Source organism: Puma concolor, chromosome E4 (assembly GCF_028749965.1).
Source record: "Puma concolor isolate L17-30 chromosome E4, mPumCon1.1.hap2, whole genome shotgun sequence".
In the NCBI taxonomy this organism is placed as follows: domain Eukaryota; kingdom Metazoa; phylum Chordata; class Mammalia; order Carnivora; family Felidae; genus Puma; species Puma concolor.
In genome coordinates, this window is record NC_141683.1 from 68,565,993 (window position 1) to 68,585,915 (window position 19,923).

Sequence of the window (19,923 nt, forward strand, 5' to 3'; positions counted from 1 at the left end):
ATGAAATTAAAAAAAAAATTTTTAATGTTTATTTATTTTTGAGAGAGAGTGAGAGAGGGAGACACAGAACTCGGAGTAAGGTCCAGGCTCCGAGCTGTCAGCACAGAGCCCGACGTGGGGCTCATACCTACGAACTGTGAGATCATGACCTGAGCTGAAGTTGGACGCTTAACCCACTGAGCCACCCAGGTGCCCCTGAAATTTTTATTTATAACTAATTTAGTGCTTGATCTTCACAAAACTGTAGCTTAGTAAAATATTAATATTAATATTAATCTTATGTGCAGTTCCTTTACTGACTCAGAATGTTGACTTCGACTAGGTGTTTATTTTAGAGGCTTAGTATAACACAGATAGAATGGTATTAGAAGGGTCATAAAATTTTTGTCTCTTGCTTTGCTTTTGTTTAGATCTTCATCTTCTTAATTTTTTTTTTTTTTTTTTGACTCTTCGGTAGCTTTGGTACTTAAATCTTTCACTTTTCCCTGAAAAACCACACATATGTATATAATTTCAGCAATTTGGAAGTTTACTCGTTTTCTCAGCTAAAATCCTAGAGAAAGCTAGAAATCTATCAGAAAAATCTGTAAGCTGTTTCTGTCAACTCTCCATTGCTCATATATACACCCACGTATAGGCAGTTCTTTCGTGACTGAGGCCAGTCCTACTTGAAAGCAGACCCTTTTAAGTATTTCACTGGACCAGGGAGAAATGGGGAAAAAATAGATTGTGTTCTAGAGAATTGTATAGAAAGCTAGTTATTACATTTACATTATTACATTACATGATTTTTATTTTGAGATTTTTAAGTTCCAGAATATCCTCATTTTAATAAGTTGCTGTGATGTTTCCTCCCTCCCCCCACCCCCCATCTCCTCCCTGGAAAGTAGACCAAAATTGTGTCAGCCGATTGTAGATCCATCCGGTCTATTTTTGAAGTCTGTGGGTTCATGAAATCCAAAACTGGGTACCACTGGCCTATTTTATGCTCACCTTTAATCGGAGCTGGTGTCTGTGTGGTTTTCTTCTTGCATCAACCAACCGCCAGTTCCATTTTCCAGCACCAACTGGGTGTCCCTGTTCAGTTCACTTCTGACACCCTCTGGAGTTAGCGCAGGTGCTATAGTTAAGGGCTCGGTCCCCCAGGACTGGCCCCACTTCAGGGACCAGCAGCCAGTGGGCTCCTTGGGCTGCCTGCACATTTAACGCCTAGCTGACCACAGATTCTGCTGTTCCCACCACCTCCCTTCAAGTTCAGGAATTTGCTAGAATAATTCCTAGAAGTCAGAAAACTGCTCGGCTTACTATTACTATTCTTTGTTTTGTTTTAAATAAAGGATATAATTTAGGAGCGGTCAGGTGGAAAAACTGCATAGTACACACTCTGGGGCAGGCACAGGGCTCCCGTGCCCTCTGCCGGCTTGCCACCCTCCCAGCACCGCGGGGTAAAGCTTGTCTGGGTGTGTTTATAGAGGCTTCGTTATGTAGGCATGAGTGATGACATGATTGCCCACTGGTGAGTGAAGTCAGTCTCTGGCCCTTCTACCTTCCCCGGAAGTGGGGGCTGGGGTGGAACTGAAAATTTCAACCCTCTAAGCAGGCTGGGTATTTCTGGCAGCCACCCTCCATCTTGAAGCATGGAGCCACTATTAGCATACCAGAGACATGTCTGTCGCCCAGGAGATCCCAGGGCTTTTAGGAGCCCCTTACCTGGAACTGGGGCACAGACCAAGGGATGTTTATAATGGCAGAGACGTCTGTCCAGTGAGGACAGGCCCTCCAATGCTGTGGAATGGAACTGGAAAGACTTGGTTTGCGTTTGTCACTAAGAATTCCAGTGGTCAGCGCCATCCCTTCTTGTCCGGGTCTTGCCGTGGCTTCCCTGAGCCCCCGGTGGCTTCCAGGACGACAGGGTTATTTGGGCATAACCTGTCCCTTACAGCTTTGCCACATGGCCGTGTTCCTGTTACCCGCTTCTTTTTCTTCTCTTTAATCTTGGCTTCTCTTGGTGCTTCTTGGCTTCGTTTAGAGCTGGATTTATATTTTTGACATCTCATTTTGAAGATTTCCTTTCATCTTCATTAGGAAACTAGTCAACTAATTTTTGCATTTTTGTCCTTGGCTACCTGGCTGTGTCCATCTGGCTTTGTTTCTGTGGTTGTAGCTTTCCCAGGGAAATGGAGGTGATCAGACATTTGATTGCTAAGTAGTTTGTATGTGTCTTGATTAATCAAGGATTAGTCAAAGCTGTTTGGTCAACTGTGTGCTTCAGTATTTGGAATGTCTCCAGAAACCCATTCTAGAGCAGTGGGGAAGGAAAATGGAGGTAAAAGTGGGGGCGTCTCTTGCTTTTAGATTTCCTACGTATATTAAAAAAATTGGGGTGGGGGGAACGTCTGGGTGATTTAGTCGAATGAGGGTCCAACTCGTAATTCTGGGTCAGGTCATGATCCACGGTTTGTGAGTTTGATCCTTGTTGTCAGCGCAGAGCCTGGCTTGGGATTCTCTCTCTCCTTCTCTGCCCCTCCCCTGCTCACTATATATCTCAAAATAAATAAATAAACTCAAAAACAGACAAACACTTTTTTTAGGCATGGAATGATTTAATATACAACAAATGGGGGTTTATTGCTTTGGCTTATATGATCCTGCTGGGACTTCTGGAGGAGATAGTGTATTTTGAACCTTAGGAAACATATGTCCCGAAATACTAATTTTTGAGAATGGGAAAATACTGTTATGTATTAATTTACAGATTTGTTATTTACGATTAATGGTAGATTTGTGTCTTGGATTGTATGCTGTAAGGGGCACTTTGCCTAAGCTTGTCTCACATAATCTTTGTGCAGGGCCCTGTAAATGCTGTCACTTGGCAAGTATTTCTGCTGTGAGCCATGAAGAGATTTCAACTTTTGAGCTGACAGGTGCTCTTTAATTAGGCATTTAGAGATAACTCACACTTTTTGTAATTAACTTGTTTTTATTCCCAGAACTAGTTTACCGAGAAATTTCAGTGCAGCATGGAAGTTTAGACAGTACCACTTTATTTCAGTGTTTGTGCTGCACACGTATTGTTATGAGTTCGTTTTTGTAAAGTTTCTCTGATGGAAAGGTAGAAATAGCGATGACCTCGCTGTTCTGAAGCAACCGTATCGCTCAGTGCTGTCACCCCAGTGGGTCTCCCCTGATCTTCTGTCATCACGTCACATGATAAGAGTAAAACACAGGCTATTGAGGGACGGGGCAGAGGTGTGAGTAAGAGGGGAGGGTCTGAGAGTGACTTGTTTTTGAGGATATTGGCCAAGAACCCACACTGATAACTGTTTAAAATCTTTGAGGCTAAAATTGGTAGAACGGGCAGTACTTTTGTTAAGGGTAAGGTTGGCTGAGCCACTGGGAGCACCTCCACTGGTCTCGGCTTTAAGCATCAGCTCAGTCTTGGACGTGGAGATTGAGTCGTTTCAATTGGTGTGGCCTAACATAACGTACCTGTTTTCTTCTGTTACCCACTCTTGGTACTTGATTTTTTAAAAATAAGATATGGTATGAAGTAATAAAATTCAAATCAGCCCTTTTTTCCCCAGTAGTAGTATAGAATATTTAAAAGATGAACTTAGTACATAATATGAAATTAGGATCATCTTTACATTTTATTTGTGTATCTCAGTCTTATTTGGTAACAAATAATGGGAATGAAACTGGGATTTAAAGATCCTTCCTGGAAATTAGTCTTTTCTTCTTTAATGTTTACTTATGAGGGTTAGAATCTAAAATCTCGAGGGATCTTTAGAAAGGATCTCATTTTACCTTCGCATGTTTAAATGAACATGGGATGTTGTCTTGCCCACGTGGAGTCAGGACTTAAGTCACATTGCCATCAGTTGATTGTTAGTGGCCACTCCATATCTCACGGACCGGATGGAAGTGGTCAGAGTTTGTTACGTTGGCCTTGCAGCGAGCCCGATGGTAAGAATCACCTTTCCAGTAAAGAGTGGGTAATCACAGGTCACCAGTATTATAAACATACGTGCAGTTGAACGATGACGGTTAATTTATATCTGTGGTTGTGTTCAGTTTGACGAATGTATTAGATACTCAGTGTATTAGATTAGAAAACATTTCTTGTGTTTCTGATTTATGTGCTCTTCGTGGATCCTGACTTCCTGCCGGTCCCACACTACACTTCAGTTTTTGGTCTCTTTTGCCCCCTTAGACTCTACCCATCGAGGCAGGAAGCCTCTGTCATGTTCCCCGTTGTTCTAGCAGCCAGTGAGGCACTAATTGTGGGCTCACTCTGGTTTGTAGAGCTGAATGGGAAACTTAGCATATTTTAAATGTCTTAAGTCTGCGTGTTTTATTTTTTACAGTGAACAGAGTATTTGTCAGGCAAGAGCTGCTGTGATGGTTTATGATGATGCCAACAAGAAGTGGGTGCCAGCTGGTGGCTCAACGGGGTTCAGCAGAGTTCACATATATCACCATACAGGCAACAACACGTTCAGAGTGGTGGGCAGGAAGATTCAGGACCATCAGGTAAGGGTCTCTTACCTTCTAGTGAAAGTTGGGTAGAATTACAGAAGGACTGTAAAGTAGTCCGCACCCTGAAGGAGCTCTTGGCCGCAACTACAGTCAGCCTACTCCGTGTGGGAAAACTGGGATGGGGTTGCCTTCCCACCCTGTCCACCTTGGATGGATGAGGATTTAGAGCTAACTGTACAAAAATACAAATATGACTTTAAATTATGAACATTCGTTAGATCTTCTGGCTTTCCCGCTATCTAGGTTTGGGAATCTAAGGTAAATTTAGGACCAAAAAAATGTGAAATACCACTTAAATAGCAGGTTGTGTTTAAGGAATTCATTTCCTGCCAAAGGTGTGGGGCTAGAGGAGGGAGTTGAAAATGTTAGTAATTTCAGCAAATACTGTAAATTCATGTATGATGGAAACATTGTAGATTTTAAGATTGCTGGAATAGTTGGGTTTTTGTAATTCGTACCTGGGATGAAAACTAAGCCTTTCCTATTTCCCTGCTCCGGATTTCTCAGAAAGGTGACTGCACTACCTGATGACGTGATGTCTGGGGTCTCAGCGGACTGCGAGCAGTGGTAGACAGAGGGAACGTGGGTGGGGCCTCACCAGCGCCAAGTATATGCCAACTGCAGCAAGAACTTGTATAACGGACAGATTTATGAAATACTTTTGGTTCTGGTAAGATGGTGGACTCGACCAGTGTCAAACCCCTGCAGGAAAATAGGAAATTTCCGGCTGAGTCCTTAACTAAGGAAAGGCCAGTCCCCGGGTTTCTGCCAGGAACCCTGGTGTAGTGTGCAGACAGGTGCGGCAGCAGCCTTGTGTTTCAGGATGGCAGTTAAGGACTGTGAATAGCTACGGACTCAGGTCTGTCGTCGATGTGCAGCCGCTGTGGGCCTGCAGGAGGTTGGGCTTTGAGACCTCCGTCTACACGGGGTGGGGCTCCGCGCTGGGCCACACACCATCAGCATAGGACGCAAAGGAGTGTGGATTTCTCTTTCTTCTTTCTTTTTTAAAGTTTGTTTATTTTGAGAGATAGAGATAGAGAGCGAGCAGGGGAGGGTAGAGGGAGAGGGAGAGAGAGAATCCCAAGCAGGCTCTGCACTGTCAGCACAGGGCTCGAGATCGTGACCTGAGCCGTAATCAAGAGTCAACGCTCAAGTGACCGAGCCACCCAGGTGTCCCAAAATGTTTGGAAACTTAAAAACACTTCTAAATTCATGACATGAAAATCACATCATTATGAAGAGTAAAAAATGTTTGGAAAATAAAAGACTTAGACTTGAGTGACAGGATGTGATATATAGAAACCTCTGGTACATCTAAGCTGCCCTCAGATGGACAAATCTTAATGGCTAGCTTGACCCAAAGAAAACAGAAGGAAATAGTAAAAATATAAGGAGAAATTAACTAAATAAAAAACATAAATAGAAATCATTAACCCAAAAGCTGTTTCATTGAATGGAAAAATTGGCAGAATCAAATAAAAAATGAAAAGTTACAAAAAATAGTAGGATTGGAAAAGAGATGTCATTATAGTTACGGTAAAGAGATCAACTGTACCATAAACAGCTTTATGCCAAGAAATGGGTCATTTTGTAGAAAAATACAATTGACCAAGACTGGCAGAATAATGGAAAGACAGACCCACAGTCAATAGTTAATAGTCTCCCCCCAAAATCTAAAAACCAAGGAGGGAGGGAATCTAAAGTATTTATAAACAAAATTTAAAAACCTTTAAGTTGTTACCTGTTTTATACAAACTCTTCTAAAGAGTAGTATTTTATGAGGTTAGTACAATTTTGGTATCTGAAACAGAACAATTTGAGAGAGGAAAATTATATGCCAGCCTCAGTTATGAACACTGGCATAGATACAAAAGTCCTCAATAAGATATCCATGGACCAAATGCAGCAATGTATATGAAAAAAATACCACCTCTTAACCAAATAAGGTTTGTCTCCATCTCAGTAATGTAAGGCTAGTTGAACATTAGCTAATTTTTTAATGTCCTTTACCAGGAGAAACATGCAAGAAATGAGAGATTCAGAAAAAGCATTTAATAAAATCCGTACATAAGCATCTCAGTATATTTGGCATAAAAATGAATTTTCTTAAGCTGATAAGGATGCATTGTATAAACCTACACCACACATCTTACAGGATAGTATAATATTGGGGGGGAATTTCCATTAAACTCGGGAATTAGTTGAGGATTTCAGCTTTCGTCATTTTCATTTAGCATTGCAGAGGCGGAGGTAACCTAGTGACATGAATATGGTGGAACACAAGCTATACAGATTGGAAACAGAGTTGACCTTATTCACTGAAGTACATAAAAAATGCCAAGAGCAGCTGCAGATAAAATATGAGAACTAGTAAGATTGCTCATCATGGTTGCTGGATGTAAGAGCAGTTTAACTAGCAACAAACAACTTGAAAATACAGCTGACCCTTGAACAAGCTGGGGGTTAGGGGCATCGCCTCCTGTGCAGTTGGAAATCCATGTATAACTTTTGACTCCCCCAGAGCTTAACTGTTAATAGCCTACTGTCTACTGGAAGTCTTTTTTTTTTTTTTTTTTTAATGTTTATTTTTTTTTTTTAAATTTTTTTTTTCAATGTTTATTTATTTTTGCGACAGAGAGAGACAGAGCATGAACGGGGGAGGGGCAGAGAGAGAGGGAGACACAGAATCGGAAGCAAGCTCCAGGCTCCGAGCCATCAGCCCAGAGCCTGACGCGGGGCTCGAACTCACGGACTGCGAGATCGTGACCTGGCTGAAGTCGGACGCTCAACCGACTGCGCCACCCAGGCGCCCCTTTTAATGTTTATTTTTGAGAGCGTGAGCAGGGGAGGGGCAGAGAGAGAGGGAGACACAGAATCGGAAGCAGGCTCCGGGCTCTGAGCTGTCAGCACAGGGCCTGACAAACTGTGAGATCATGACCTGAGCCAAAGTTGGACGCTTCACCGACTGAACCACCCAGGCACCCCTAGATTGGAAGTCTTACCAATAACATAGTCAATGAACATATATTTTGTAGTTTATATGTATTATTCATTTTGTTCTTAAAGTAAGGTGGGGCAAAGAAAATGTTCTTAAAATCATGAGGAAGAGAACATACACTTACAGGACTGTAAACAAGACTATTTTGGAAAAATGTTTGTGGGTAAGTAGACCCATGTGGTTTAAACCTTTGTCGTTCGAGGGTCAGCTGTATAATTTTATAAAGATATTGCTTGGAGTAACAAAAATGATTACCTAAGAATAAATCTGATAAATAATTGGTTTTCCAGAGTACCTTGTTATATTTTTCAATGGTTATCAGTGAAGCTGAAACAGACTATAATTTATTAAACAGTGTCTAAACTTTCTGTAGTAAGAGCCGTTTAAAAAATCACCTCCTCCTCCCCCCACCCCCCACTTTTTTTTGCTTCCCACTTGGTGCTTCCTGTGTTCTGGGCACCGTGCTTGGGTTTGCAGGAGGGCGTCAGTAGGGAATGGGGGGGAAGACACGCGGTGAGTGGTTTCAGCCTGGTACGTGCCATTCGCAGCACAGAGAGGTATACAAGAAGGATGTTTGCTGAGAAGACAGGGAAGAGGGTCGTGGACAACTTCGCAGATGAGATCAGGTGTTGAACCAAGGAGACCAGGAAGAGTTAGGCGTTCAGTGCACAGTGTGCTCGTTAGGGTCCGGAGGGGAGTGGGTGAGCACGTGTAGGATGGAACGTCACCGTTAATCTAGAGAATAACCCACGCGTTATTGTCAGGTCTGGACGTGAGGGCGCCCCTAGTGGACACCCAGCAAACACTTAGTGTTAAATGAACACGCGGGCTTTCCCTTACTTGTGAAGTTTGTAGAGAAGTGCCCGGCTGGCTTAGTCAGTGGAGGGCGCTGCTCTTGATTGCAGGGCCCATGAGTTCAAGCCCCATGTTGGGTGTGGAGCCTACTTGATAAAATAAAATAAATGAATAAAAAATAAAGTTTCTCGAGGTGATGTATGGCACTGCCTACCCTTGAAAGTTAAAAATGAATGAAGCAATTGAATGAACGTGTTAAATTTCTCACAGTGGAGAAAGTGAACCAGTGATGACATAATGTGATTTAAGTAATAATCTCCCCCCCCTTCTCTTAACATTCTGTTACTGAACAATTGAAAAAGTGAATGTGGCTGTTTTTTTTTTTTTGCCTGACCTTTTCAGACTGATTGCCAAGTAGGGATACAGACCCACCTTGCGGTGAGACTTACACCTTTATGGATGGCTTGTGTGTGGCCCCCCACCTCGATGCTTATAAACATCACATGACAAAAGGCCATCCTCTTTTAAATTATGGTAAAGTGCACACAATGTAAAATTTCCCATGTTACCCAGTTTTAAGTGTACGATTCAGTATTGAGCATCACCCCTGTTCATCTCCAGAACCATTTCATCCTCCCACACTGAAACTCCAAATCCGTTAAATAGGAAGTCCCTGTGTTCCTCTTCCTTAGTCCCTGGCAGACTTCATTCTATCTTTTTTTCTTTCCTCTTTTTTTTTAATGAGTTTGATTCTTACAGGTATTTCAGATAAGTGGAATGAGACAGTATTTGTCGATTTATGTCTGGCCTATTTCACTTAGTATAAGGTCTTCATATTTTATACATTTTATAATATAAGGCCATATTTTAAAAATAATTTCAAGTTTGGGTATTGGTAGATGAGGTAACATAGAGCTTCTCTGTGAGAACTAAAACAATTGGACAGAATGTTAAGAAGAAACTGTGTTTGGAGAGCCTACATGACAAAGAAGAATTCTGGGTCCAAGATCAGAAAGAAGTGAGACCCAGAGAAGTGAGCCCAGCTTCAGACCTCTGAGTCATGTCTTGGTTTTGAAAGAGGACTGAGCAGAGCTTTTGGCAGACTCCTGGGACCGGCAGAACAAAAATCCAAAGTTAGGGCCTGCTAATGAGGGGAGAGCTTTCTTGGTAATCCCCAGGCTGTGATGTGGGACCCAGAAGCCCTGTCCTGTGGGAAGAGGTTTGACTCCGAGTGAGGCTGGCCTTTATGGGAACTGAAACCCAGCCTGTAATCACTTCGTTCGCTGTTGGATGAAGTTGACTTCAGATTGTTAGTTTCCTAGCTGCTTGCCAGAAGCAAACATAAATCTTCCCTGGAAAACTAGAGCATCATTGTGGGTCTCAGACTTTCCATACAGTTGTCCACACACAATGTCTGGCATTAGGTCAAAGTAACCAGGCATATGAGGAGACAAGAGGAGCAGTAATAGAACAGATCCACTGGGAGTCCATCCAGTTAGCTGAATTATCAGAAATTGACTTTAAAATAACTAATACTAAATATATTCAGGGAAATAGCACAAAGGTGAGAATTTCAGCCGAGAACTGGCAGCTTGAAAAAAAGAACCAAAGGACATTTCAGAATTGAAGAATAACTGATACTGACGGGTCAGTGATGACTATGACGACAAATTAGTAACAGCTAAAAAGAATTCATAAACTGGAAGACGGATCATAAGAAAATGTTCAGACTGAAGCTAAGACACTCGGGGAGAGAAAAACATGGGCGTATAAAAAAGAGCTTAAGAGACCCAGGGAAACAAAAACTAATTCCAAAAGATATATGTACCCCTACGTTTATTGCAGCAATACTTACAGTAGCCAAGATGTGGAAGTAACCCAGGTGTCCACTGACACACGAATGGACAGAGGAGACGTATGTGTACACGGTGGAATGTTACGCAGCCAGGAGCACAGAAGGACATTGCTGTTTGCAATGACATGGATGGAACTGGAGAGTATGATTCTGAGCAAAAAATCTAATCTTTTTTTGTTTGTTTGTTTATTTTTGAGAGAGAGACGGAGCGTGAGCAGGGGAGGGGCAGAGGGAGAGGGAGGCACAGAATCTGAAGCAGGCCCCAGGCTCTGAGCTGTCAGCGCAGAGCCTGAAGCGGGGCTTGGACTGATGAACCGCGAGATCATGGCCTGAGCCGAAGTTGGACGCCTAACCGACTGAGCCACCCAGGTGCCCCTGAGCGAAAATCTAATCTTAACCCAAACCTCAGTGTAGTCCTAAAACAGAAACTGTGACCCTTGCCTTCAACTCTGCCCTCGGGAGAGGTCTCTGCACTGTGGGTGGATAGGCCCCTGTCTTCTCCTGGGTCCGAACCCTAACCCAGCCATGGCTCTGGCCCTACCCAGGCCCAAATCCTAGGTCCGAGGATACAGTGGATTTGGGACACATGACCAACACAGGATTACTCTGCCAGGTACACAGAAAGACACCGTGTCATTTGCAACGACCGGGATGGATCTGGAGGGTAGGGACAAGATGAATACCATAGGATTTCACTTACATGTGGAATCTAAAAAACAAAGGCTCATAAATCTTGAGAATAAATGGGGGTGGGCGGGGGTGGGGGGGCTGGGCGAAAGAGGTGAAGGGGATTAAGGGAAAAAAGACCTAGTGAATATAGTGGAAATTGTGTGTGTAATTGGGGGCCCGAAGGAGAGGAGACGATGGAGGGCAGAAGAAAAACTGAGGAGATCATGAACAATAATTTTCAAGTTTGTAATAGAATGTCAACTTAGAGATGCTGTAGACCTAAAGTAGGTAAATGGAAAGAAAACCATCTAAACCTGTCCCGTCGCGAACACCGGACGCTCACGCCTCGCAGCGTGAGGCCTGCAGGCTGCCAGTGGAAACAAGACTGAAGCGAGCGAGAGTGGTCAGCTGACTGACCAGCTGACCAGTGGTGCAGAACCAGCAAGAGCTAGGAAGGTACCGGGCTTGGAAGAAAACAAGTGACCCCTTCAAATTCTGTACCTGATAAAAATCCTCTCCAAGAATGAAGGTGAATTAAAGACACTTTCTGACAAAAATGGAGAGAATTCATCACGAGGAGATTTGCATCGAAAGAAATTGAAGTTCTAAAGCGTGTTTTTTGGGATCAGAAAGGGTCCCCTCAGAAGCCTGGAGAGGGCAGGAGGAATGAAATGCAGCAGAAAGTGTAAATGTGGGCAAATCCTAAGCGATCCGCTGTTGCATAAATGTGACAGTCATGTTTTGGTGCCTGTTGTGATCTCTAGGGCAGCCGCTAGCACAACAGCGGTGTGACTAGAGCTAGTAGAAGGGTAATAATAATTAAGTCCAAAAGAAGGTAGGATGGATTTAGACCCAAATTTATATGAAACATCATAAGTGGACTGAACACTCCAGTGAAAAGCAGAGACTGGCAGATGGCATAACCAACACGGAATGAATCGTGTGAATACAGAGCCGTGGCCGCACACAGGACTGAAGATAGCCCTGGAAGAATGAAGGGCAGAGTAAGGAGGACAGCACTCCAGCGGCAGTCAAGGCTTAGGAGAAGCCCACGATGAGGGAGACGCTCTCCTTTTGGCTCACAGGTGGGCATCTGACCAGTAGAACAAAATGGAGCTGTTGAGCCACCTGATTTGTGGAAAGTAGAAACCTGAAGCACAGTTAATAGTGCCGGATCGATTGGACGGCCATCCTGGGAAGGAAACTCGAGCCTTCTCTCACACCAGAGGCCTAAACCGTCTGCGGGTGGATTGGAGATGTAACTCTGGAAGTTAAAATGATAAAGCTCCTAAAATAACACGGGATAGTATTTTCATGGTCTTGGGACTGAGAAACACTTCTTAAGCAGGTTATAAAAGCATTAACTGTGAAAGGAAAGGAAGGCTAATTTGGACCGAATAAAAGTTAAGAACTTCCATTCATCGGAAGACACCGTTAGGGGAGAAGATATTTGCAGCACAGGTAACGGGGGTCTTGTTCAGAATATATAAAGGACTCTTACAGATCAATAAAGAAAAAGATGGATGGCTCAGGACAAAAACGGGCAAGAGATTTAATTAAAGCAGTGTTCATAAAAGAAGGTATCCAGATAGCCGTTACAACATGAAAAAGCACTAAATCTCATTAGTGATCAGAGAAATACAGTTCCAATAACGTGGTGGTGTTTGTGCACTCGTGCAAGCTGTCGCATGCTGCCAGGGGAGTGAAAATTGGCAGACCCAGTTTGGAATGCCACGTGGAGTTTTTTGCTGAAGCCGAACGTATCTTTGGCCCGTGACCACCCCACTGCCGGGTATACGCCCGACAGAGTGGGTGCTCATGTACTGGAAGACGGAAGACGTGCGGGATGTTCGTGACATCACTGCTTTTAATAGCGCTGAACTGCAAGTAATCCAAATGTCCAGTACTGGGAGGATGGGTCAGTAGGCATGGTCCGTACGATGGAGTGCCACCGAGCGGCAGCAGCGGGAGAGGACAAAGCACAGCCGCTCGCAGCGGACCGATGACGCCCACACACAGTTGTACTTGAGTCATGTGCCGTGAAGTTCAGAAAGCTGCAGGCCCGATCTGGGAGGTGGAACTGCGCTAGAGCCTTTGGGAGGTGGAGCATTTAGGAAGGAAGTTTCTGGTGTTAACATCCTGTTTCTCCATCAGGATTTTGGCTACGTGGGAACGTTCACTGAGATACGTGCTTACGTTTTGTATGCTTTCTGAATTGATAATGCTTTATTTACTTTTTATTTTCTTTAATGTTTGTTTATTTTTGACAGAGAGAGACAGAGCATGAGCGGGGGAGGGGCAGAGAGAGAGGGAGACACAGAATCAGAAACAGGCTCCAGGCTCTGAGCTGTCAGCACAGAGCCCGATGCGGGGCTAGAACTCACGGACCGCGAGATCATGACCTGGGCCGAAGTCGGACGCTCAAACGACTGAGCCACCCAGGCGTCCCGATAATGCTTTAATAAACATGTTAAAAATATATTTAACGAAGATATGGATTTTCTTTTGTCCTGCTGATTTACTGTTTAAAGGCCAGACCTTTGTAACCATCAGACAGCTAACTTCCGTCAGACTGTTATTTTTACAGGCTGATTTTACCATTGATAGTTGTTGTAACCAGTTTTGTTTTGTTTTGTTTTGGCCACGGTCCATCAGGACCAGTTTTGAATGAGTCTATCCAATCAGGATTTGTTGATATTGCCACTTACTGGGTTGACTCTATAAGGAATTACTGTCTTTTAGGTCGTGATAAACTGTGCCATTCCTAAAGGGTTGAAGTACAATCAAGCTACACAGACCTTCCACCAGTGGCGAGACGCCAGACAGGTGTATGGCCTCAACTTTGGCAGCAAGGAGGATGCCAATGTCTTCGCAAGTGCCATGATGCATGCCTTAGAGGTGTTGAATTCACAGGAAACAGGTACGGTGTCCAGGCTTACTCATTTCCTTGAACCGAGGTGCCATGTGTGTGTATGTGTTAAATAGATTTGAAATAATTCTTGAATTTTTGTTGTTTTCCACAGAAAGGTGAACTTTTGTTTGTTGATGCTAAACGTAGAGCCTGAAGATAGTCTTACGAGATTGGTTAGTTAGTAAATTTGTAACCCTGTCATTTGTAAATTAGTTATGCTCATTCTTCTCTAGAACCTCAGCTTTTGTTGCACGGATGTGAGGCTCAGAGAATGTGCAGTGGATAGAAATTACATGTATTTATCATCTCACCTCGTATGAAGACACAAGTGTTTTCTGAAACACGTTTTTGAAGCCACTACTGAGCCCATGAGCCTCAAGTAGGACTGGGTTTCCCTCATTCTAGTAGGCAAGAACTGGATTCTGAAAGTTGTTTAAAGGTTTTTAGGAGTGCCCTCAGGTGGTGCAAGCCATGAATTGCATTTCCTCTGACACTTGATGATGGTTAAAGATCTGCAGAGATAATTCACTGTAAAAACCCAGGATTTAAAACTATATAGGTATCAGAGATAAGCTGTGTTTTAATTTTGGTCCACAGAATTGAAAACGAAATACACCAATGTGTGGTTATCTCTTTGGGGAGATAGGTTTTATATTCTGAAAGTAAGTGTCTTATGTAAAACAATAGAAGTACAATTATTCTTGCCTTTGTTGTGTTGTTAGTAGTGATCTCGATGATATGAATGTGCTATCAACAAAATTTGTGTATTTTAAGAGGGGAGAGAGATTAATTTTGGATATTCTGTTGAAGGTACAGAGTTTGAAAACCTATCATAGATATGTTAGATACCTTATTTATACCATGCCTTATCTAGCCCATGTGTTAGTCTATTTCAGATACGAATTTCAGAGCAAGAAGACAGTTGGGAATCTTGCCGAAACTACGTTCTTATGCCTGTAGATGGTTTATGTTAGATCTTTTGAGGAAATTAAGATTTCTGCAGATAATCTGTACATAAGCTCTTACATCCTGTCGATCTGAGAAAATAGGCCTCTGGAGCTTCTGATGTGTCACTAAGTGCAGAAGATAGCATGGGACCGCTTGCTGGTGTGTACAGTCATGGGTGTGGATGGTCGAAGTGCCGCCAGTGGGGGTCCCTTGTGGGCGCCGTCGCGGGCACAGTGCTGCTCCTCTCTCGTCATGGTCTCACCCTAGGGAAGAAACCAGAGTTGTGACCCTTCACATCCCATGAAGAGGCCAGCTGCATAACACATAATCCAAGGACCAGAGTGTGGAGGGGGTATGTAGACAGTGACATTCGGCTTCGCTGTGTTTAAAACAGACTAGCAGTATTTTTATTTCTCAACCTTCAGAAGAGTGTCGGTGGACTTACATTAGGAACTGAATGCTATCGAAGTGGTTAAAATGATTGTTTTTTATCTTGTCATCCAGGTTTTTTTAATTAAATGGAAAGGATTGTTTTTATCAGCATGTAGTCCGATAGTTGGCTTTCGAAAGGCAAATGCTAATTAATGTTTTTTCTTCTGATCTGGATCTTTTGAAGTTAATGAGTCTTAATGTAGAGAGACTCAATTACATTTTCTTGTAATTTCCGAAGATCGCCCATCATCTCACTAGCTACAAACATTTTGGTAAGGCAGAAACATTTAGCAGAGTCTTCTCAGTTGGTCTTGAAGTTTTGTTCTCTTCTGTGTCGCAGCCTGAGCCTGTACTGCCGTGGGCTGAGGCGACGGAGAGGTTGCTAGGACAGGCTGGCCCGTCTTAACTGTCTCCCTGCATCGTGGCCCCTGTCAAGGCACAGAGGCCCTTGGTTTGATGGCAGTTTCATTAGAGAAAACAAAGCATGTGAGATGGATCGTGTTCTTTATAGTCTGATCTTTTTAGGAAATGACTTTTTTCATAAATTACTATAGATAAACGGTAATTTCTGATCTTTGATGGCATTAATTAATTGGCTTGGAAATGGAGGCACAGGAGGATTCAGATGCTAGGAAGCAGAAGGGTAAAATTTTTTCCGTGGATCTCCAAACTGGGATCTGGACGTATCACCCCAGTATTATTCAGGGGGCCCCTCCCAGCCACCTAAGCAAACACCCCCAGTAATGTCCCCCTCTCATCTGGAGCATGCCTTGCCTTCCACAGCTGTTTGCTCTGGGTCCACAGCCAGTTCCTTGCTGAAACCATCCATTGTCTTCCTGCCAAAACCAAGTCGAAAAAGCTTAACTTGTGTGTCCCCTCCCTACACAAACAATATACCCAATAAATCTCTGATCAGAAGCAACAGAAATAAACATTCCTAAGGGTAAAGCGACTGCAGATCCCCGTCTTCCTGCTTCTTCACGGTTAGCACTTTTTAAAACCACTTTTCTATATTGAATACTTGTGTTTCTTTGTTTGCTGTTTAGCTGTTAATGTCAGTACTAGCCACTGAATACCGGTTTATCCTTGTGAGTAAGTTTTAGGCTTGTTAAAGTCATACACACCTTTGTTCAGACAACGTCTTCTTCAGAAACCCAGTGCACACACAGACGAGACCGTGAAGCCGCTCTGACCTATGTGGGGGTCGGGGCCCCTGGCCGCCGAGGCGCCAAGCGGGGGCAGCGGTCACTAACCCGTCCATTCTGCCAAAACCCGCAATAGCCCGGTTTTCCTTTCTCTCTCCCTTGCCCCCGAGTCCTCTAAACCCTCAAAACAAATTTTTTTTTTAATTAAAAAACAGCTTTCTTTGGGGCTATTCATACTGACCTTTATAAGGTACTCTGTGTGGGGTGTGTGTGTGTGTGATATTTCCATCTCTTTTATGAAAAGGGAGGGTGGCAGGAATGTTTTCCTTTATTTTGTTTTTAACTTGCTGTGCAATTATCTAATATACTGGAAAGTACAGGAGGTGCTAAATACAGCCAGTTATATTTGGAATTTAAAAAACACAAATCACATGTTCTAACATTCTTGAAAAAGAATTGAATTAGGCTTCATTCTTTTATACCAAATGCTACAGTTTCTCGGTCTCCTTTCTCTAACGGACGTAGACTCGATTTTAAAGCGTTACATTCAAAATGTGTTATCCAGACTGATTATTTTTCATTTCTGTGTTATTTGTCAAGTACATTTATAACAGTTTTGCAGATAATAGTTGTGGGTTACATAAAATACACAGTTAGTCCTTGTGATGATTAGTGGAGGTAAATTTGCACAATCTGTTTTTGAGAAAGGTCCAGGTCATTTGAAAATAGGAAATAATCTTTTAAACTCACTTGTTTAAAAGGAAAATCAGACTGAAACCAGCAAGTATGTTCTGCTTTTGTTCTTTTCAACCAAGATTAAGCATACCTTTGTAGAAGGAACACCTTCAAATACCTTACCATTAACTAAGACTGTTTTTGATAGATATTATTTTATAGCTATTGAAGATGGGACCACAGTCAAAGAAATCCTCATGTTTAAAAAAATTTTTTTTTATTTTTTAAAACATTTAATATAGAGAGATTCCATTTTTTTTTTTTTTTTGCTCGAAACTTGGTCTGATATATCTTTCAATGGGAGCATTTATATGAATTTTATCTCAGCATTTTTTAATATTTTTGAGATATGCTTTAGAACTAATTGGATTTTAAAAATCTCAAAAAGTTTCTAGAAATATCTTAAGTTACCAGCGACACTTTCAGTCCTGAAGTTTTCAGTCCTGAAGATGGCAGTATCCACAGGACAATACTGAGGTCATGTTGCAGAAGCTGTCCTGTACGTTTTGAGCACAGGGTCTGTGCCAGGCACTGGGAATGTTCTCGCCAGAGAAGCCTGTCCCCGGCCCCTGGGCTTCCAGTCTGGCCGGAGCTGCTGGAAACGAGAGCGGCTCGTTGGCACACGGTGTGGAAGTGCTGTGAGTGAAGTATGCAGAAAGGCCTTTGGAATGCCCGAGAAGGTTCCAGGGTCAAAGTGGGGATTTAAAGAGAAGATGACACTTGAGTTATGTTTTGAAGAATGAGTAGGCCTCATGAGTGGTAGAACATTCTAGATGGGGTCGAGGGCATTGGAACTTGGGGAGATTGGGAAACAACAGAGAGACGTGTGGTGGCCTGGGCGCAAGGGGTTATGGAGGAGGGGACCTCGAAGGAGAAGTCGGGGAGGCTGGGAGGGCCTGCGACTCGGTGCCGGGCTGGGGGGACACTGGGTGAGTGCTCCTGTGACCAGGTGGGTGCTTTAGGACGGGAAGGGCTGCCCGGCAGGAGGTTGGTGCCACTGTGATGCTGCCCCGGAAGTGAAACAGCCCCAGCAAAAAGCGAGCAGAGTGGAGCACAGGTGACACTATGACCTTCCATGCCCGTCCGTCGGCATTTTGTCCTTAAAGCAGGGCTGAGGCGGGAACGACGTGTTCGTCAGGTGCCTGCTGCCCGCCGGCTCCCGACCGGGCGCATGCGTCAGTTGTGGTCTTTGTAATGGCCCACAGTCGGCCGTGACCTCCTGTGAGAGGCGGGGGCGCAGCCTGCACAAGTCCGGGGACTGGCCCCGGGCCACAGCCGCGACGTGGCCCTGTGCCCTGACTCGCTTACAGTTGTCCAGTGGCGTGCCGGGCGGGCCGGGACGAGGCTATGCCGTGGTCAGGTGGTGCCACATGTGTCCGGCAGGGGCCGTGGTGAACGTGGCCTTAAGCGGACGGGGACGGGGGTGGGGAGGCACAGATTCGGTGTGGACACCTGCATTGGGAGCACTTCAGTGCCCCCAGAAAACCATACAGGATCGGACCCTGGGAGGATCCCACACGTGACCTCGGGTGGTAGTTTCCACTTAGTTTGTTCGGTCACTTAAGCTTGTCACTATTGTCGCAGAACTGCTGCCTCATACTGAGGTTCGTTGTCTCGCCGCGTCGAACAAGGAAGGTGTGGGCGCAGTAGAACGAGCAGCAGGCAGAGGTTGATTCGAGTAGAAGATGAGGAAGGAGGAGTGCGGAAGCTCTTGTTACGGAGAGGGGACACGTGGGAGCGAGTGCCCGTGACGGTGGGCAGGGGTCCCTGTTCTGTAAGGTTCTGGTGGCTCCCATCCCTCTCCCCTCATCCCTCGCTGCTGGGCAGCCACAGGGGCTGGGTCGGCCAGTCCTGCTCAGCTCCCGTCTGTGGCCCCGTGGTCCCTGGTGTGGCGCACGTTTTATGCCACTCCTTATTTTCAGCCAGGTCTTCGGTCAGATTCCTAGGGGCACCTGAGGGGGCGCAGGTGGGGTCTGTTACATTCTTTAGAGGGACCTTAGGCCAGGTCAGCCAGGTCAGCGCTCCCAGCATCGTTCCAGAATATGTGTTCTGCCTCCCCACCCCCCCCACCCCCCTCCCCGGGACCTCAGGCCCTAATCTCTCCCTCTCTGCCTGTTTCGTCCTGTTTTTTCTTTTCGCACGATAACCTTTAGAAACAGGAAGCATTAGCTGCTCCTCAGGTTTGGGGTCGGTCGGTGGGACCGTCTTTTTGGAGGTGGCGTCACCATCACCTGCTGCTTCACTTTTGCCCTTCCCTCTTCTGCTTATGAAGTCAGTCTTCACAGTAAGGTGAGGTTGATCTGCAGGAACTGGGACCCCGGCTTCTAGTCACAAATATTGGCAGGGGAGACATGGGTTCCCTCAGGCCCTGCACAACCCGACAGACACACCCGGAGGAGGCCCGAGGCCGAGGACCCAGAGGGAGGCGGCCTGGGGTTGGGTCCTCTGGCCCTCAGGCCACAACTCTGCTTCTCAAATGGCATCTTCAAAGTGCATTTAAGAGGCTTTTGAGGAAAGTCACTTTAGGGTGAGAAAATAGGAAAGAAAGGAACTTTCATTTGTTTTTTGCTTTATGCCTTTCAGTAACATGTCACGGTCTTTTATTGTGATTCGGTGGAAAGCACTCACGATTGGAGCCCGAGATGTCTCCTCCTCTGGCGGGCACCTTCTCCAAAGTGGTTTCCCTTGTGGGAATGTGTTAGGATATCGTTATGGGAATTACAGGAGATGAAGGCGCTAGCAGTAGTGAGCTATAAAATGTTACCTTTGAACGCTGATATTTATAAATTCCTAGAAAATTCTGCTGTGTGGATTAACTTCAAGGACTAAAAAGTGGTAGAGAGACTTTGACATTTTCTCCGGCTTCTTCCGTGGCTTTACCCCCTGGTGAAGACCT

At 44.4% G+C, this 19,923-nt stretch overlaps 1 protein-coding gene across 5 annotated transcripts in view; it reads left to right on the forward strand.

Annotated features, from left to right (window-relative positions):
* ENAH (ENAH actin regulator) overlaps positions 1-19,923 on the forward strand; it is a 138,683-nt gene that overhangs the window by 65,075 nt on the left and 53,685 nt on the right. For all 5 annotated transcript variants that reach the window (XM_086693917.1, XM_086693914.1, XM_086693916.1 and 2 more), the window contains exons 2-3: positions 4,368-4,533; positions 13,599-13,776. In XM_086693917.1, coding sequence (XP_086550043.1) covers positions 4,368-4,533; positions 13,599-13,776 — 344 coding nt within the window. The remainder of the gene's footprint in view (positions 1-4,367; positions 4,534-13,598; positions 13,777-19,923) is intronic.